At 35.8% G+C, this 21917-nt stretch overlaps 1 protein-coding gene and 1 long non-coding RNA gene across 3 annotated transcripts in view; one reads left to right on the forward strand and one right to left on the reverse strand.

Annotated features, from left to right (window-relative positions):
• The first annotated feature begins 712 nt into the window (after positions 1–712).
• Positions 713–2780, forward strand: LOC110386130 (uncharacterized). Its single transcript, XR_002431363.3, has 2 exons — positions 713–857; positions 1149–2780. It is a non-coding gene; the product is annotated as an uncharacterized LOC110386130 (long non-coding RNA).
• Positions 2781–2840: 60 nt separating this feature from the next.
• LOC101746352 (3-phosphoinositide-dependent protein kinase 1) overlaps positions 2841–21917 on the reverse strand; it is an 89047-nt gene continuing 69970 nt past the window's right edge. The window contains exons 1-5 of one of the 2 annotated variants that reach the window (XM_004931396.4): positions 9304–9798; positions 6201–6459; positions 5168–6088; positions 4758–5035; positions 2841–4545 (exon numbers count right to left, since the gene is read on the reverse strand). In XM_004931396.4, the coding sequence (XP_004931453.1) occupies positions 4441–4545; positions 4758–5035; positions 5168–6088; positions 6201–6459; positions 9304–9438 (1698 nt within the window). In that variant the 5' untranslated portion in view covers positions 9439–9798 and the 3' untranslated portion in view covers positions 2841–4440. Of the gene's footprint in view, positions 4546–4757; positions 5036–5167; positions 6089–6200; positions 6460–9303; positions 9799–21917 lie in introns of those variants that run through there. The other variant, XM_004931397.5, reaches the window with a different exon arrangement.

Consider the following 21917-nt stretch of genomic DNA (forward strand, 5'->3'; position numbering starts at 1 on the left):
GCAACCATTTGAGCGTAGCGCGAAATTCAGATACATGTTCATATTTCCGTAACCCAAATTGAATCTTATACAGAAATTTTGTAATCGCTCAAGTTTATCAAATTGTGTTTCGGTTAGATCAGGATAGCTGGAATCGGCACAGTCAAATTGGAAGAAGTAAAAAGTTTTGAGACTATACTCTATTCCAATTACGAAGTCCCTTTTGACACTTCTTAGAACGTAACTCTTCACGTTTCGCATAATTTGAAAGTAAATAAAAAAAAATACACAATCAATCTAAATCATTATACAATTAATTCACACACACAATAACATAATAACAACGTCTGTCTCATATGACTTCGTAATTGGAATAGTGTATAATAGGTAGTCATTTCATTCTTTTGTATTAATCATTTGATTTTAAATACATTACAATAAAATGTTAAATTGTACTAAAAATTTGTAGTAATAATTTTATTCATTTTGTTTATTATTCAATCATTATTTTAAAAAAACCTGGGTTTGTTTTTTATTTTTAAAACCAACAGATTGTGGATTTGGTAAAATATTATGTACGAAAAATGCAACTTTTGGAATAGTTAGAAAAATAGATTATATAGAGGAAATCGATATATTTTAAAGAGAGAGAAATCGATTATTTAGGAATCGATTTTTCCCCTTCAAGTCACACCCCTACTAAAGGGATTCTTTTTTTTTTGTGGCTCCCCAGGTATGACCAAGTCAAGCATAGATTATACACTTAATATATTTGAGAAAGTCAAGTATTATGATTTTTTCGTCGTTTTAATTATTTAGAGTTTATGAATAATAAGAAACGAAGGAAACTGTCCATGTTGACCATTATTAATATCAGTGTAAGTATGAATTAAATTAGCAGCGTGGAACGGTATAGATAAATTAGGTTGAGAAAGTAATTTGATTAATGTAGTGATTAACTCTGCAAATGATAATATGAAGTGAAATGCAATGAAGTTGATTAATATTATGAAGTATGGCATAAAATGAAATGAAATAAGATGATATGGGATGAAATATAATCTCAGTAAAATGGTGGTTATTTACTGAGACTTTCTCACTTTTTGGAGGATCCCGAGAAGTTACGTCCAGCGGCTTTGTTTCATTTTCCCACTTTTGTGCACTTTCAGAGATACTAAACAGTTAATAAACATTTAAACCTGAAGAAACACTAAATAGATAAAATAAAACAAATCACACAACTTCACTCTTCGCGATCCCGCCAAAAAGGCAAAGGGTTTGATAATAGCACTCAGTTTATTTTTTGCTACCTAAGTCTTGAAAGACCATATCAGCGTCATCGAGCAGTAGGTGAGCTCCCGAGGCTCAAAACTGGAGTTGTTGCGAACACGAACCCTAGCAAGAGCCGTGCTTCGCAAAATATACCACCGGATCGAAAACGCAACCCACTGAGAAGATCCGGCGAGAAACTCAGTGAGCTGTGTGTCTGTGGGTTAATTTACTCGCCGAGCCCTTCGTCACAAGCGACGGGTTCGACGAGAATGGTTGGGACACTCAGCATAAGCTCAGTTTCATAGAACTGTGATTTACTCTTTGGAAGTGAATTATTTTTTCCGAATATTTTATGATTTGATTACGAAGCCTTTAAGCCACGAAGTACGATTGTAGTTGTTAGAATAATGGACAACAGTAGATAGATATATTAAGCAAAATTATAGAAAAGTGGCCTATTCCTTCTCCCCTAAAATTTTAAGGCAAACCCAAAAGCAACATATTTTTGTTATGTCCTACACTTAATGGTGCTTACGTTGTTCAAGATTTACCCTAGTAATAGCAGTGCTTCGCTGAATCTATCAATAGCAGCGCTTCGCTGAATCTACCACTGGATCGAATCGTGACTTACTGAAAAGATCCGGCAAGATGGAACTCAGTGAGTTATGTTTATAAGCTAAGCTGCACTCTGGTAGAACTCTTTGTCGTATTCGACGAGCTCGACGAAAACGATGTCCAGCGCTTGGAAAGCTTAGAAGCACCGAGAATTGATTCGGAGAATCCGACAAGTCATGTTTTGAGTGACGGGGAGTTCGCGTTATCCCGTCGCCTTACTATTGTTGTCACAACATACATACAGTTGATAAAAATCTCTAATTATTGTATAATACTTTAAGTGAAATGGGAAGCGGAATGAAATTAGTTTATTTGAAATTGTAATACACTTATATAGATTTGAATGAAATGGAGTGCAACGAGACGAGGTGAGATAAAATGAAATGACATCCTAGTAAAGCAAGCAAATTGCTCTAAGAACTGAGTCGTAAATTATTAAATGAAATACGAATAGTTCAAGAAAGTATGCGTAACCGCTATAAAATGAGCGAGCAACATGGGTGCAAGCTATAAAAAATAAAGCGAATGTGAATAAGGAAAAGGGAATTTCTCGGGCAACACCATTAATACAAGCGGAAACGTCATTATTTTTACTTGACTGCTAATGTCGAAGTAGGTACTTAAATCATGTGCTGGATTATCTACTTCTTCTTGGCCTGATCCCACATTATTTAGACTAGCCGCAGCATGTATCATGCTGCATCCCTATTCAGAATCCCCAATCCTTGAGAGTCTCTATTCGGCATGAGTTTTACGACCGTCCGCTTACCGGACGCATACACTCCTGAGGTTATATCTCCAGTAGTTTATCAATTGCAAAATGCTTTAATTTTTCTTCTTTTTGTGTTTTACTTTATCCGTTTTTGGTGTACGATTTGCATTTATAATTATAAATAAAACATTTTTTCTTTGTATTTCGTAATAATTTCCACACGTACATAAACTTACTGGATTGCATTGCAATAAAAAACATGTTTCACTTTTATTCACTTTATTTTAAAAACAGGTTTACGTTATTGAAAGAAATAATAATAAACAATTAAAAATCAACTTCAATTTATTTTCAATTTCTTATTTTGTTACTTGATGTAGGTAGTTTATGTGATACAAATTTTGTAAATATAATTATAGTAGTTAACAGTATTAAATTTTAAATGCAGTTTGTAATTGCTTGATAACAATGTCATGGAAAATCCAAAGTAAATGGTATCGGGTGAATTGTGTTATAATACATTGGCCATATTAATGAATTATCATAAATAAATATCTTATTAAAGAACCCACTAAATTGATCTATTACTTAAAATTTGCTAAATGAAATGAGGACTTCCTATTAGACTATGGATTTAATCCCGAATTTACAATAAGCCCTAATTTAAATATAACAGGCAAGTTTTAGGCATTTGAATAATAAACTAATTAAATTTAAACCTCTACTCTTGTTCACGAAACTAAATCGGTATTATCAGATAAACACATGACATTGAACAGTCTAAGATTGTTTACATGAAAATTCAGTCTGCAAAGGATCACTACCAATGAAATTTAATAAAACCATCAACTCAAGTCCAAATATACCACACAAACTAGCAATTAATTTATAATTGTCACCTTTGGTGGAATTCCGTATACCTTTACTATTTAGAATTACCTATATTTCAAATATTTATGCACGAAGCTGCAAACTCTCGACAATGTTTAATTGGAGAGTACTTTCATGCAGTACATTAATTGTAAGTATATTAACACTTCTCCGGACCATTCTCTTTTCGACAGCTTATCCACGGCGCAATCACTAGGTATAGGTCAAATTAAACTGCATAGTAACTTACTAAAATTCATATTCCATTCAATATGACCTATGTTGTTGTGTTGTCTAGGCCCTCATTTAATGATACAATTTTCCTACAGTTATCTCTGTACAGCAATCCAAATCCCGTTGGCAAAAAAATTAGTATAAATAAATAATATTTAGCTATAAATTGCCTAGTTACCAACAGGAATGAGCTTTGTGAACACGCAGGTGGTGATTACAAGTCTGTATATGAGACCCGAATGCAACTTACATCCGGCCGCAATGTAGCATGCAATGCCACAGTGACCGTTGCATTATAACTAAGCAATCGCAACAAGACAAATATTTACACATCACCATTGATAATCACGATAAATAAGGAACTTATATAATTAGAATAATTTAAAATAGTTGGGATATCATTACTAAACGTTAATAGGAATCAGTCAATCAATATCCACAGTGATTCATCATTAGAACACGTCGTCGCCTCATTAAATAGGATCCGGTGTACGAAACGTGCGGCGCGGGCGTCTCATCTTGCGCTCTGGAACAAATGTGGCGCCGCCCGCGGCTCACGACGCGCCGTGCAACGGATGCTTCGGTCAGGAGGTCGTACTGACCGAACATATTATTATCGGATGTTGGCCATGCTCGAAGCCAAGGCTACAATTTCCTATATGTGCACACTCAACGAGTGGGGTGCTGTGATAAAACGCGGGGCCCGAGGGCCGCGGCAGCGTCGCAGGCTCTGCTCGGGTCTGCGGCAGCGCCGGCATTTAAGTCGTGTCGCGCCCATATGTTTCAATACGCACTTCGTCGATGACACGTTCCCATTCCAATGCGTAAGAATCTGGATCTTCTAGGTAATATGTACGATTCGGCTGCAAAAATATTATAACCAATTCAATATAATATGACCAGAAGATCATCAATTATATTTTGAAAATATAGTATGAAATAGTTTAAATTAATAAATTATAAAATACATAAATTATTTAATATGTACTGTATTTTTGTACACACAATCATAATTAATAATATCACAATTCATAATCATAATTATTACTTAAAAGCAATACTGTATTATTCTTACCGTATGTACTAAAAATATTCTGAAATTTTTGGCTTCAACGCGCAATTCTGGGGACCAGGGTATTTCCCCCTTAAGGATCATATTTGCTGGGTCAACGTAGAATAGTCGAGGTCCAGTAGTAAGAAGCAGCATCCGGCGCCTGGGAAACAGGCCCTTTCGCTTGTCGACAAGGCCCTGTTTCAGTATCAGCTCACCATCCACAAATTGATGCCATTTACTATCTCGGGCTTGAATTTCTAAGCGGCGACGTTTTTCTTCAGGGCTGATGTTCAATATACCTACAAAAAATAACCCTTATTAAATTTGGTAATTAATTATAATCAATCCTAGTTTATTATAAGTGTGTATGTTAGAGCTTCATTTATTTTCATAAGCTTAGTAAAAAAGTGTAAGTAGAGTTAAAAACAAACCTTTGGATGTCGATAAATCTATTCCCCAAAGACGCACTAGCTCTTTATTTCCAAGACCTGGTTCAAGATAGTCGGGCACATTATATTCTTCTTCAAATGAACCTCCTGGCAGGTATGGACTGATTTTCGGTGGAGTTTGCTCCCACAGTTTATCCCAGTCAACGCCTTCAAAGAAAGGATGATTGCGGATACTGTGGTACGTCTCTCCTTTATCGTCAGCTCCTATTCGCTTGGAATGATCGAGCACTAATAACTTTTCTACAAGGTCTTTAGCATCTGCTGGAAAACCTTCCGGAAATTCATAATCCATTTTGAGAATCTTTTGGAAAATTAAAAATTCCGTTGCAGCGCGGAAAGGAGGTAATCCTGATATCATCTGGTAGATAATACATCCCAAAGCCCACAGATCAGAAGCCCGAGTGTCAACACAATCGTGTAGTAATTCTGGACTAACATACTGAGGCGTGCCAACGAAACTGATTTTCCTTGAACGTTCATTTTGTGAATTATCATTTTCGTTATTTTTCGGAGAAGAGCTAATTTCTTTGGAATTAAGAATTTTTGCAGTACCAAAATCGGCTATACACAAATGCATGTTCTCGTCTAATAGTATGTTCTCCGGTTTTAAATCCCTGTGAATAATTCTTTGCGCGTGCATTTTCTCTAAAGCCCATAGTAATTCAGCGGCATAATGTTTGGCCACATTTAATTCGAAAGAGCCAACTTTATTGATATATGAAAGAAGTTCCCCATTCTTCGCATAAGATAATACAAAGTACAATCTCTCTTCATCTTGGAACGTACAATACAATTTAACGAAACCGTGGGGCACATTAAATAGCATATTTAAAGCGTCTTTTTCGCGTTTTATGTATTCTCGCTTCTTTTTTCGTATTATGTGATGTTTCTCACAGACTTTAACTGAAACAAATTAATGAATATTTTACTACTTTAGTTATGTAATGTATTATGATTATGATAAAATTAAATAATTTAACTTTAAAACTATCAAACGTGGTGTATGTACACTTACTTGCATATTCTTTCCCGGTGTGTATGTCTTTGGCTAAGAAGACTGTACTATAACAGCCGTCTCCTATTAATTTTCCGAAGATATAATCCTTTGCAGATCGCTTAGTAGTTTTGTGAGACTGGCTCGGTACCGGAGATGAAGCAGGGGCGGGGGCCGTAACTGTCGTAGCCGGTGAAGCCTGCATTTTTACCGGAGTTTCCACTATAGACTCAGCAGCCGCAATAGGAGCACGGACCTCACTAGACGCTCGACTGCCAATCTGTAAAAAAAAAGATTCCTTTTATACTTTTTTTCTTATTGGTTAACTGACGAAGTCCGTTTACGATGAGTGTAAGCAAGTGTTCTAAATCGAAGTTTCTTAAAGTGATTTAGAATAAAATTCACCGTGGATGATGCCTGGGTTAATAGGTCTTGTTTGTCAACAAAGTTCTAAAAATGAATCAGATTACTTTTGATATTTTAATCTGTCAAACTGACATTCTTTAGCATTAGTTTAGTGTTAAAGTCACAGCTTACGAAAGACTATTTTGTATGGATTATTTTTTGTTATTTAGTAAAAAAAGGACGAACATCTTTCCGAGCATACGCATACTACACATACATATATACTCTATATATAAAATTTTTAGTAACTGCATTTTAAATTCGAAAGAGACCGAAATTATATTTTAAATATCGTTGTTCTGATATTTTCTTTTACGCAGTTGTATTACATCCCTGACGTTCATGGGCACCATCAACCAAGTTCGATGCTCCATTTCTCGAGTTCGTTCGCTGCTAAGTTTTTTGTCCGTTTTTTAATGGAAGCGTCATCGTGCAAAAAATGAGGCTCCCATTCAATAACATCAAGTGAGACGGAGACAACCATATTTTTAAATTTTTGTCCGCATGAACCGAATGTCTGCAATTTAACGGCACTCTATAGCCGAATGACCAATAATACGAAAGTGTGACAAAACATAATTCACGGAGCGTATTAACTATTAACGGGTACAATCCTTTTTTTTTGTTTGGTCGAAATTATTGGCTGTTTGTTCTACACAAAAAGTTTTGTACTGGAATTATGTTGTTTCGATAAATTAATCGATAGATTTTTATGCGTTAAGATGTAACTGAATCACATGATCACATCTAACAATAAGCATTCAGTGTGGTCCATTGAAGTTTCGAATGAGTCATAAGCACAATTAATAAGGCTGCCATTCCGTGCAAGCAAGTAGGTCTCGCATTCCGCGGCTGCCGCAACGGTACTCGCAACGCATTCCGCTCTTCCTTCCAGTAGATAGTACACAGACTTCATAACCGACTTCAACCGGCATTTTGCATTCTGCGTCACCAAATTCACTACGTTACTTGCTCGGAGCGGTTTTTTTTTTTGTAAAGGAAATGCGCTGCATTGTTGATTGCCAACGATATTATTGTTGTTGTCCGGTTATAGATTGTGGTTTTTTTTGTATATATTGAATAAACATAGCGTGAATTGAAAAAACTGTTAAATCGCGTTAAGTTAACAGGCCACGACATACTTTTTTAACCCGAAATCTAATTTTCATCGGTGTTGAACGGCGGAGGTTAGCACAACACGGAGACCTTGTACCAAATACACCTAAAACGGATGTTGCACGTTTATTGCAAAGCCTGTAAAATTTGCCCTGTACTTTGTTAATACATTCTTTACTTTACATTCAGTCTTATTACATGTATTAGCAAGTTATCTTATCTCATATTTTGTTACTTTCTATGTTTTAATTTTATACGAAATATTTTGATATTTTACTACTAACCACGTTTTAGACACGACGCGCGACGTGTCAATTTAATGACCTCTCATTGATAATGTCGTAATCATTGTTTCAAAACAAAAATGTTATCTGTTTTTTTTTTAAAGCTGTCGATGTTATTTCGCGATTTTGTCTCAGGAAGAAAGTATCTCACCACGTACATTTAACCTTCATCAGAAAAACCTAGATGGACGTTTACAGCCTTTTCGTGTATGTTGGTTACGACATCGTATGAATGATTACGTAAATATGACATTTAAATATCATGACGAAACCGCGTCATTGAGTTGATAAGATTCTAAAAGCAAAAAAAGGTTCTGTTTAAAATAATCAGAATAGAATAAACTGAAATAACTTTAGGTAGGTTACCTGAAAAATTAAACATGTTGTGGAACAGTCTTGCTACCTACTTTATTGTGGTAGGTCGCGAAACACCTTTAATGCATTCTTACTATTTATCTAGACACATCTGCTCTGTAGTCTTACGTCATAGCGTAGTTGACTAACTATTCGTGATATCATTTTACATATTTATTTATAGTTTACGTAAAATGACCGTAAAATTTGTTATATAAATATTATCGCTGATAAGTCTACGATGTTGTATTCGGACACATTTGAAATAACGTTTTTATGATTTATCATTACGGACGTAATGACGAATGGAGATTGTGAAGCGTCCGTCGTGGTAAACAAGGTGGTCACGCCGCCGACGCGTGAACAAACAAGTGCCGTGGCACAGCGCGCGACTCGCTCGTTTGTTTGCATCGCCTGCTAGTCGCGACACATTAAAATTATTTAGCGTTTCGATTCAAAACATATGTACGTTGCCATCGAGGGAAAGTTACAAGTAAAAACCGTTAGCATATTAAGGAAACCGTTAGATGAAAATTTATAAAAACAAACTAATATCAAAGATTTAGAGGTGTTTTTTTTGAATTTCGAAATTGATAATATATTTACTTCAACAAATAATTTTAAAATACCTGTTAAATAATTATTAAGGCTACTCTCTTGACATACTTTGTACTTATGCGCATTCCAAGCCTTTCACTTTCATAGTTTCATCACAAAGCGTAATTAAGCTTTAATAAAAGTTTTATTTTTTAATTTAAGTACCTAAACAAAATCCTCCTACATTAATAATTAACAGTAAGTATTGTGGTATTGAAGTAATTCAATAATTATAGTACAAGAAGCGTATTCTTAAATTTAATCTTATGTATCGTACGGAGTAGGCGCTTTCTATAAACGAGTGTGCATCAACATAACAAAATACAGTTGTGGGTACCGGGGCGTCTACATTAAGTCGTTGACCTTACCTTCGATTTTGGGGAGGGTTGTTTCCCGCGTTTTGTAGAGCTAACGCCGAGTAATCGCAAAATTCTATTAGCAGCTTCCAGAAGAGTAGCACTACCCCTCGATCCTCTTTTAACTCTGGTGGTCAATCCACTCATTTCGATTTATAGGACACGTTGAATATTATTATTGTTCAAAACACTATCACAGTTCATTCAGATATAATTTTAGAACAGTCAAGCTCAAAAGTAAACACTACTAAAATTGATGGAATGCGAAATTGATATTTAACTCTATGCTGTGTTTACGCGTGTACGACCGTTTCGTGTGGCGGCGCGACGCGGACTGACAGACAACAAAAATCAAAATACAAATGCAGCACAACGATCGCTCACGCTGCTGGCACATTGACTACGAACGTGCGTCCCGCTCGCAGCCTCGCTAGACAGAACAACCGCACTGTGTGGCGCGTGGGGTACGTACTACAGCGGGCGGGGGACGAGGACACGCCGCGCGCGCGTTTTGACGTCGACGGTCGTAGTACCCCCTAAAATCCCCATTCTCTTCGTTCGCCTCGGAACCCACCGCCTTCTTAGTTTGAATGTGATGCATTAAAATCATAAATAAATATACGATGATATTTTAGTTTAAAGAATATAGAGAGAATTCGTTACTCGAACGCGAATATGACAATTTTTCAATTAAGTAATTGCAAATAATCTGTATCAATAAATAAATAAATTAATTAATCGAATAAATCAAAACAAAATCCACCCAATTCAATAGTTATTTAAGTAAATCTAAAATAAACGAACTGAACCACTTTGAACTAAATACATTTTACATAAACAATAAAATTGTGACAAGTTTTTTTTTTGGTAAGATATGCGTCGCGTTCGATAGATATAAATGCAGTAATAAATAATTCATCCAAGACACTGACAATTTATTGCTACAAAATTTAAACTATTTGAAAATATAATTTACCAAGCTAGTTTTCTTAACAACCTAATTCTCTTCTACTCAATATTAATGCCGTATATCCCTTCAATACATACAATTTATCATAATTCCTCAATAATAATAATAATAGAAAATCGTCGTGGCCTAACGACTATCCAATTAATGGCCCTTGAGCCAACAACGACCAGCAAAAAATTCTTGCTGCAATAAAGCAAAGCTTAATTTAAACTCATAAAATATATTTCTTATAAAAAAATGAGTTAAGAAGGTATGAAAATATCCAATGAATATTTTTTAATCTGGAAATACCAATAACATTAAAATGTACTTTTTCTGGCCCGCCAATCTGTGTAATAATTTATTTGGCATGTAAACAACGCTCGCTTGGACTGCCCAGAAAATAATAAAATGCCCGGTGTGTAAATAAAACCTTTCTAATTATTTCATAAAAATTATATTATAAATATTGCATAATTACTGATAGTATGATTTAATGTAAGCTTGCACAAGTATGTTTCTTATCTATTCTTATATGTATATTCTTATATTATGTATGTCGTATCTTGCCTATTTCATCAAGCAGTCATCTAAGTATCTACAGTCGGCGTCGATGCGCCACTTCGATAAAGCGGCACGACACGAGAACCCTCTCATCGTGGCCGCCGGTAACTACATTCCCGATCCTGCGGACAGAATGGAAAGCAGTCGACGTCGCCCAAAACACGTCATCTCGGATTCTCCCGATCCACTAACAGTGCTTCTAGGTACTTCAAGCACCGGTCACCGTTCTCGTCGAACCCGTCGCTTGCGACGAAGGGCTCGACGAGTAAATTAACTCTCAGACACAGCCCACTGAGTTTCTCGCCGGATCTTCTCAGTGGGTCGCGTTTCCGATCCGGTGGTAGATTCTGCGAAGCACGGCTCTTGCTAGGGTTCGTGTTAGCAACGTCATCAGGTTTGAGCCCCGTGAGCTCACCTACTAGCCACGGTTACGCTGAAATAGCCTCTCAAGGCTATCAGCTTAGGTAGGAAAAAAAAATATGCAGTCATCACTCTATCTATTAAAAAAAACTGCATCAAAATCCGTTGCGTAGTTTTAAAGATTTAAGCATACATAGGGATATAGGGACAGAGAAAGCGACTTTGTTTATAGTATGTAGTGATAGTGATATGCAATACAAATAATAATAATATACACAACAGCAACCACAATTATTTCGTATGTTCGTGTTTTTTGGTACATTTTGCCCACACTATCTGTTGAGGTAAGTATTTATACACAATACATTGCTTGGTAGATGTTTCTGAGAGTTTTTTTTTTTTTAATCAATGCATTTTTTCTAAAAAGACGCAGCTGCGTGCCAGCACGTGTTAGGTTCGTGCGTGATTTATCATACATACATTATTAAGACCAGATGTGCTGTGCTTACCGTAAGTATCAGTAATCCTTCAAATATGCGTAGGTGTTTATTTGCTGCATAATATCGTTTACAATTTTAATTTAACAATCCTCATTTAACGGAACGTAGTTATTTCGTCCAGTCAAAGATGTATTTAAATCGGAATCGCGAATTAGGTAGTTGAATCATTAAAAAAATAATAGTCAAAAAAATAAATGTAGTATTTGTTTTTATTTATTTATTTATTTTTGAATTTTTTTATACTTTATGCACAAAACAAAACTTGTACACAGGCGGACTTAATGCCATGGGCATTCTCTTCCAGTCGACCATAGGGTGGTGCAGAGATTTTACATGTTTATTTATCTATTAAAATAATTCCAAAAGAATAAGTAGAGTAAACTAAGAAAAAAATTAACTTTGAAAATGTGGAGCATTACATTTTTCCTAAAAGTGACATTATCGCCAATTCTCAATACTAGTACATGAATGAAGAGATGATTGAAAAGAAGCGAGTAAAGTAATGGAAAATATATGTTTAATAACTTACATTTGTACATATTATTATGTACATATTTTAAACTATGTAAAAATTGACCTTCGAGACGATCCAAATAAGTTAAAACAATAATTTTATCCAAAATTAAATGCTTTACATTTTTCATTAAAACGTGTTTGTAATCTGCCAGTAGCCTCGACGCTTTCTGGCTTCACCGTGACCGGTGTACGAGCCTACGTGGATTAGCGTAAGAATTTGCTGACATCTGTCCTAGCCAGATTTTTGAAAAAGAAAAAAAAATCAAAAAATTGGTTTTTTGAATTTTTCACATAAATTTTGAGGTTATTTGAAAAAAGTGTAAACGCAAAAGTTTTAGATCCTTTTATTACCTACAACTTTGCCATTTGACTTTTTTCCATAGGACTTTTAGTTTTGCCGGAAATCGAGAAAAACCGTTTTTTACCCTTAAAAACTCACCCCTCGGTAGGCAGTGGCTTGGCTCTGCCCATGGCATTGCTGAAGTCCATGGGCGACGGTAACCATACACCATCAGGTGGGCCGTATGCTCGTCTGCCTACAAGGGCAATAAAAAAAAAAAAACCCTTCCCGACCTCAGATCGCCCGTAAATTATATTTCCTTTCATTTTTATAATATTTTCCTCCTTTTCTAATGGGTTTCATCCTACTATTTTTTTTTTTCACTTTTTATTATTTTTAAAGGCTGAGTCTAGCACCGGGTCGGAATTGCGACTCGGTGAGAAGATCTAGCGAAAAACACAGCGGGTTGTGTCTCGAAAAGTTCGACGTACACATAGACGAAACCCATAGGCTCGCATTCCACGAGTTCCACGAGTAGGGTGAGCGAATTATACGTCTCCCTTTTTTTGTCCTATTTGTTAAATTAAAATAGATCAGGTTTTACAATTTTCAACCAATCTAAGATCAACCTCAGGGGTGAATTAACCCTGTACATGTTATATATACATTTAAATTATTATAAATAGAGCAAGCAAACCGACTCATCATACAAATGCTTGCCAGAGATGAGAACCGAACCCACGACCCTTCACCCAGCAGCCGGGGGCTCTGATTACTGCACCACCGAGTCAGTCATTCACAATATGTATTTTTGCCTCGTCGAGGTTTTTATTTATTACATACTGTTTTTTGTTGCTTTATATTTTGTTTAGAGAAAAAATAACAGGTATATTGATTCTAATTCAACTGCATACATTACGCTTAATAAAGAAAAACGCTGTACTTATTTTTATATATATACTAGCTGATCCGGAATTTCTAGTGTAGAAAAAAAAACTAAGTTATTGTAAGTGTGTAAGGATGTGGTAAATGAGTGAAAGAGGCATGTAGCGCTGTTAACGATGAGGGAATATAAAAATAACAAAACCTCATTCAACTACATAATGCCTAATTATAACAAAAAAGTTGTCCAAAATATAAAAAAATTATGTTAGGGGTGGACAACTCTTATATCACTTATGGGTATGAAAAATAGATAGTAGCCGATTCTCAGACCTACTGAACATGCACATAAAATTTCATAAAAATCGGTCAAACCGTTTCAGAGGAGTATGGTAACTAACATTGTGGACACGAGAATTTTATATATAAGATATTTTTACATTACAATATTTATTTATTTTGTGTACATATTAGCCAGGTGGCGGTTTTGTCTCGATACCCTGAAGTTAAAACGAATGAAGACCCATAAGTTCGTTTCTCAAACAAAACAAGCTGCGTAGAACATTGAACCCTGCTGCACCTGGCTGTTGTTTTTTTCCACATACAGTGATGCTATGACGTGAATAACATGTCCCTCCCAATGTTGTTTTTCTTTTTGTATTCGATACAAACGTCTTAATTAAACAGAATTTGAATTAGTTCTATACACCATTATTTTTTAACTAGTACAAAATTTTTAAGGACATATTAGAGAAGACATTATTATCACATATGTGACGGAAGAATCTCATAATACCTTTAAATAGCAAAGTTATTATCATTTGTTTATTGTAAAAAATCTCACTGAAATCATGGACATATTATTTTACAATCCATTCATTAGTTCATTGAACTTCATCGATGGTATTCCATCCTACTCATTCGCATTCGTACTGTCGCACTTGTGACGTAGGTAGCCTTAGACAATAAAATGAAACAAAAGAACATGTGATGTAGTTACCTACTTTATTTAATTTTCTAAATTCTAACCTCTCCTTCATATTCATCCGGGCTTAGGACCGGCAAAATTACCTTTCTACAATTAATTAAATACGTATGTGATTAGAAAACAATAAACAAATATCAAAATAAAATAAGGTATTCTGTACTAAAAGAAAAGAGAAATTTTGGCATATTTGTGAAGTTAGAATCAGGTGCTATTTACAATAATTATTTACATAGGTATTATTTACTAAACTTACAAGTATTTCAATTGTCCTTCGAAATGTCCACCACCATTGTCAATACACAGACGGGCTCGTTTCATTAAATTGTTTTTAACGAGAGAAGTACGCTTCTCTGTCTTTTCACTTCCTGAATAGCGTCCAATATGCGCTGTTTTAATCATTCGAGCCTAATTGGCTCGCTTCTGAACACACGTCTCTTAATTTCACTCCACAAAAAGAAGTCCATGGGCGTTAATTCTTGAGATTTCCTGTAGTGATATGGATGTAATCCAGCCATATTAATAATCTTCCAGGCACAGGACTGGCTGATGTTAAGCCGTCGATCAGCGTCATTTGTACTCCGCCGGGATCCTCTTCAAAATACGCTAGTACATCGTCGTACAGATTTGTGACAACGCCGGTCTTCCTCGTTCTTGACTATGTGACCGTGCGTGGAATGAACCGTGATCAAGTAAACGGTGGTAAGCATTTACCACGGTTCGCACATTTGGCTGTCGAGCGTTCGGGTGTCTTCCCTGTACATACGTACAGCTGCACTCGCGTTTTCTCCACTCAAAAAGTATGCACGAAGCATAGCTACATACTCCCGTGATGTGAACTGATAAGCCATCGCGTCAGGGAAAACTTAAATAAACAACTGTTGCAACGAAAAAAAGCATGCACACACTTCCGCTAACAATTTAGCAATGTTTTTTGTCGTTGTTGCGTAGGGGCGCGGCGCGGGCGCAGAGGGACAAGGGGTGGCGGGCTTCGACTTGAGTTTCCCGGAATTTATCAATGGAGCAGCGCCCCGTAGGTACCCAAACCCCGCCGCACGTACCTACTATCGGTCATTGATTGATTTTTTTTATAATTATTTATCGTTTACCAGTTATTACGTATTTTTGTGGATAGTTTTCAGACTTAGTGTTTTTTATTTTTTAACTACACAAATATGATTAGTTAAAGGTACTTAGAGCCCAGTGAAATTTTTTGTATTAATTAAAAAATAGGGGTGTATATATATATATATATATATATATATTTATTGCTTTCGATAGGCAGACGAGCTTACGGCTCATCTGATGGGAAATGATAACCGTCGCCCATAGACATCCAAACTACATCAGTGACTCAGATGCGCTGCCTATCCTGGCCTGGATGGGCAGCAGCATGGGATGTATGTTACACCGGCTATCCTGTCCTTCAGACCGGAACACAGTATTACTGTTTTGCGGCAGAAATAGACAGGACGGTGGTACCAACCCGGGCGGGCTTCTACACAGAACCCTACCACCAGTTAAATATCGAAGTTATCTCGTTCCCTTCCTTACATCTTTATGTAATTGAACTGCTTCTTTGCTTCGTTTGATATGAATACAACTTTTACAGCCTTACGCGTGTGAGTTCTGCCCACAATTTACTACCCACCTAGATCCGCCCACAATTTTGAAAATGCCAATAGCAATCTTAAACCGCCTACTTAAATCTGAACAGAATTATATTTACTTAATATTATCTTTAAGTAGGTTTAGAGTATGACATTTACTTTCAAATTGCTTCTCAATTCTTCACCAATAATGCTGAAAAAATGTTTATTTATCTTTTTATTACCATATCTTCAAGAAGAGATGATAGGAAAAAGTATAGATATTATCAGTAAAAAAACAGTGTAATAAATAGCGCGTTTTCCAACATTCTGTTAGCAATCTTTTTTTTTTTTTTAATAAGCTCTAAGATAAGACACATAACAATATGCTGGATGTAAGGAATCCGTTTCTGAACCAAAAACAAACAGAATGATAATTACTCGAAATAAATATTAATTTTCTAAGCTAAAACAGTAAACGTTTTAGTTTTAGTGAGCAAGTCGTCCACGTAATGTGAAGGCAGGTGGCGGTTACGACCCTTTACCCTACGGGTCCGTTGAACTCGCGCTTTTTTTGATTTGTGTTACAATACGCACAGTAAAATAGCTGTCTTTTTTATTTTTTATTGCTTTGATGGGTGGACGAGCTCACAACCCACCTCGTGTTAAGTGGTTACTGGAGCCCATAGACATCTATAACGTAAATGCGCCACCCACCTTGAGATATAAGTTCTAAGATCTCAGTATAGTTACAACGGCTGCCCCACCCTTCAAACCGAAACGCATTACTGCTTCACGGCAGAAATAAGCAGGGCGGCGGTACCTACCCGCGCGGACTCACAAGAGGTCCTACCACCAGTGATATATAGCTGACATAAAAAAAAGCGATTTTTATTTAGGTCAGGAATCACCCATCACTATTATCACTTTTGGAAACGACCCCCTTAGTTCTAGTTAGTTTCCGGATGTTTCGAAATTTAAATCATGTGTTTGTTTTTATATGCTTCACCTGCCGCTTTATGAGGACGACAGATGTTTACCGGCGAGGCGCGTCGTCACGTAAAGGCAACAGGTGTAAATGATATGTGGATTCCATGTACATAATAATATCTAAAATTAATTATTAATAAATCGTTATATTATTTACGTGTACATTTAAAATTAAATTACTTTTCTGTTTATTCTATTATTCTATTATTAGATTTTTTTCCTGTCTATAAACTGGTAGCCTAAAAGGCTAATTAATCCAACTACATCCTAACGGGTAGGTCAACTCACAGTCTCAACCTGAGAGAATTTGCTAACACTAGCCCTAGCGACAGCAGTGCTTCACAGAATCTACCAACGGATATTTGATTATAGAAATCAATCCCGCAAAATTATAATTAATTGCGTAATTACTGGTGGTAGGACCTCTTGTGAGTCCGCACGAGTATACCCGTCATAAATAGTTTATGGAACGACACGAACTACCTACATAATGTAAATAAATATATTTTAAAAGAATACAGAGAACAATACATTTTTTAAGTTTAATTATGAAATAAGATCTAGTATCTTTATGAAGATACACGTATAAATATATTGGATTTATTTCTTTTAAATTTCACTGAAATTCAATAAATTTTATCCTTATTGGCGTCAATGAGTAAACGAGATGGCGTCCCATCTCATGTTTATGATAACACTCCATGTGTCCATAAACAATAGGCAGACATTAAAAATGTCGTCACTTCGTAGCTATTCGACATATGTATATATTACCCATATAGTATGGGCTAAATAATATTAAATCTTTTCAAGGCGCCTAGTGAAGGTTATCGACGCTGCGAAATGTCGTGACCGCGACCTTGAAGGGTCTTTTGACCCTACACTAACGTTGTAGGTAATATCCGCTGCTGGTTAACCACCTGCTTGAGTGCCCCTTGTATGTTAATTTTTTTAATCTTTAACGATCAGATTTTGTACGAGCTTGATGGAATGGTTTTAAAACTGAGCACGAGATACCTTAAAATACCATTAAAATTATAAAAAATAAAATTATATTTAAAAAAAAAAAGGAAGAATGTGGGCAGGTTTTTTTTGTCCTACTTCTTCTGAACGAGCATCGTCGATCAGGAATTGTTAATTAGACCATCTATCTAATTCTTTGACTTTTTGACTTTACCAGATCTAGTATAAAGAAAGATATATCACAAAGACGCAGACATAAATACATACAATTTTCCAAAACAAAAGCAATCTTTGGAAATATAGTAATATAAACAAACGCAGCGATTCTTCCCTTGTTGATATCGGTAATGCTAATAATCGAAATGGTAAAACACCACATTAGAAATCATTAAACAACAAAATACTAAATGTTGTAATACAATGTAATTATAACCCTAATAGATCTTAATTTGTTAACATAATAATTTACAAACGAATTCTCAGAATAACCTGACAAATGATATATTTTATAATAAGTTAATTATATTCTCGTAAGCAATAATGTATAATGTTTATCTATTTTTTCCACTTTAAACATATTAAGATTATTATTCCGACCACCCCAAAACGTTTGTACGCAAGTTACAAAGTCAGATCGACGCTTTTTTTTTTTTATATATATAAATAAAAACTCACGGAATACATTTTAATACCTACCGCCCAAATTCATGGAAAAACATGTTAACGACTAATTTTATTCAACGACTATAATTTGTTTAATTACATCGCGAAACACGTCACGTAATATTCTGCGGTACAATGACCGAAAAACTATACACAAGGGCTTGGCCACTTTTAGTTTTCTAATAACCTTCAGTTTCGGGCCCCAATGTTAAGTTATTCAATTAAAATTGGGTATGTTTATCCAGCGTGATATTACAGGGAATTACAGGGAAGAATTTATAGGCTGTGACATTTGACGAACGACTAAGTTCATAAACTTAGTGTTACAGTAGTAGATACTTTTTATAGCGGGTGAAATTTAAAACAACCTGAAATATAATTTTTAAAAGTTTGCTTTCCTTATATGTATTTATATTATTAGAATGTATAAGTATTATATTATTAGATTAATAATAAATTACTGAGTACATAGTTTACAGTAAAGCTCTTACGCAATAAAATAACATAGTCCTGCTTATCAATAAACTAAAAATACCCTACTATCTTTACAAGGTCTCCTTCCGGTTTGTATTATTGTATTGCGGAATTAGGGATCACCAGTGACTATCTACTTTGAAATTTTGTAATAATTATGTATATACATTTGAAGTCGTCGTGGCCTAAAGGATAAGACGTCCGGTGCATTCGTGTCGAGCGATGCACCGGTGTTCGAATCCCGCAGGCGGGTACCAAATTTTTCTAATGAAATACGTACTTAATAAATGTTCACGATTGACTTTCACGGTGAAGGAATAACATCGTGCAATAAAAATCAAACCCGCAAAATTATAATTTGCGTAATTACTGGTGGTAGGACCTCTTGTGAGTCCGCACGGGTAGGTACCACCACCCCGCCTATTTCTGCTGTGAAGCAATAATGCGTTTCGGTTTGAAGGGTGGGGCAGCCGTTGTGACTATACTGAGACCTTAGAACTATATCTCAAGGTGTGTGGCGCATTTACGTTGCAGATGTGTATGGGCTCCAGTAACCACTTAACACCAGGTGGGCTGTGAGCTCGTCCACACATCTAAGTAATAATAATAAAAAAAAAGAATATACATATTTATTTTTTGTTGAGTTAAGATTTGTAGTCATCTACTCTCATGGATATTAGACTGCTTAGCGTAAAGGAATATTTTTGAACCTCGTTTGAAGGAGAACATGTTTTAGCGCTCAGGAGACACCGTTGAAAAGAGTTCACCTTCAAGGCGGTACATGGAAAAAATGAATCTGGAAACACATTAGATGTATAAGGTACAAATACAAGAATTACAATAGAACATTGCATTAAATAGAGTTAATATGTGTGTACCAACATACATTAAAAAAAGGACCGTTTACCATCAATAACATCAGTCTTTATTAAAAAAAAAACAAATATTTTAGTAGATTAAAACTTACAATCTAAAACAAAATTTATAATACAATGATTTGTTGAAATTAAAAGTGTGCCATCTTCTGTATTATGTCGATGATACAACATATTAAAGTGCACTTGACGTTAACAACAACAGCTGTATCGACTCAGCCTGATGAACGATGCGCGAATGAAAACGACACCTAAATATCAATTTACGTTGAACTAGGTAAAAATTAATGCTTTAATAATGCCACGTTCTGAATATTTAGCAAGAATGAGTATCCAACACGACGATGTTATCTCGGATAAAATTTTCGTACTTTGGAGTTCGGACCCATTCAGTATGCTATGTATTTACAATTAGAGCAAATTGTATTATTATCTTTGTTTGAAAGACAATGGATCGTAAATTATTTTATCAATTCCTAAAAGGCTCTCCATAACATACAGGGAAATTATGAGTTGCGCTCTATTGCATTTGCCGAGAATCCGGAAGCCCCAGACAGCTCTCACAGATAAGAGAGAGCGGCCACTGGAATAATTTCTCGTAAATGTGTCAAAACCGTCGAGCATAACGGTACGGACTGTTGTATGCCGTTGCCTTGCACAAAGATCGGGGAATCCGTGGGAGATGGACTCACTTCGCAATTGGGTTTAGTGGCAGTAGTAATGCAAGTCGTGAAAAGTCATAAAGCTACAGACTGCTGTCAGTTTGGAGTTTTCCACATTAAAGATCGCATACCATACTTCCCTGTTTTAATTTTAAGAGTTGTATTAAAAAAGCGCTACCCATTTCTTCGAAAAACCTAAGCACTGCGCGCACTACAGCATTTTTATTCATAACGTGTGTTGTGAGACTATAGGTTTGACCATCCTTCCACCCTGTCTGCTGGAAGGAACCATTACGGCTCTTGAGTGGCCACTTTTTTGCTATGACGGCCATATGGGATGTCCTCCTTCAAACAAATTTTGTAGAGAATTCTTAGTGGTAAACAGCGACTTGTCAGTGCTCCTCGCATTGCTCAGTTAATTTTAGTGGACCATAGACTAGTCTCCGTCGTTCTCAATTAAAGTTTTAAGCATTCATATTTTAAGCGACTTTTTTTTTTTCTATTCTATCAGCCCATGGACGTCCACTGCTGGACATAGGCCTCCCCCAAGCCTCGCCACAAAGACCGGTCCTGCGCTGCCTGCATCCAGCGGATCCCCGCGAACCTCAATAGGGCGTCGGCCCACCTTGTGGGAGGCCTACCCACGCTATTTTATATAAGTTGTAAATTAGTTCAGTTTATAATATCGTCGATGTATCGAGGGGTAAATGGCTATTTGGTTTATGTGACATTTCGGTTAATACGCGACATTTATCTTTGTGATTACAGGTCAGTTTTATTTGGTATCAACAATTCGATGTTTAAAATTGATTGAATTATGTTTACCGTATTCAAATAGCTGAAGAAATTTTTTGTCTTGATATTTCTCCAAATTTAAAACTTTAAATACCTAACTCGCCTGTAATTTTATAAAAATCTCGCTTAAAGCAAATAGGTTTTCACCTGTCGATATTATAGTATATGGTCAGCTAGATTATTATATTCGTTTATTAATTATTTCAACTTTTGCTTTTTATGTCACCTCTGTCTCTGGTAGTTCATAAGAATAATATTCGTCCATCCGTGTTACGAAAATAGAAAATTACCCAACAAAACTTACACCCGTCTCATAGCAAAAGTATTTCTAATTTGTAGTAGATAACGTGTTAAAAATAGACTGGGCTTACAAAGGAAACCGGCAAGATGAGACAAGGAGTGCGGGGCGCTGGATGGCGGCTATGCAGACGCCAGTTCATGCACATGGCACGCTGGGAATGTAGGGTTAGCAAACACACAATAAACACAAATCGCTGCGAAGCACTCTACCATTCACGATACGGGCAGGATGTTGTACCGTTAATTAATACTAAACGTGCTTCAATTATGGGTGAAGAC

Source organism: Bombyx mori, chromosome 11 (genome assembly GCF_030269925.1).
Source record: "Bombyx mori chromosome 11, ASM3026992v2".
In the NCBI taxonomy this organism is placed as follows: domain Eukaryota; kingdom Metazoa; phylum Arthropoda; class Insecta; order Lepidoptera; family Bombycidae; genus Bombyx; species Bombyx mori.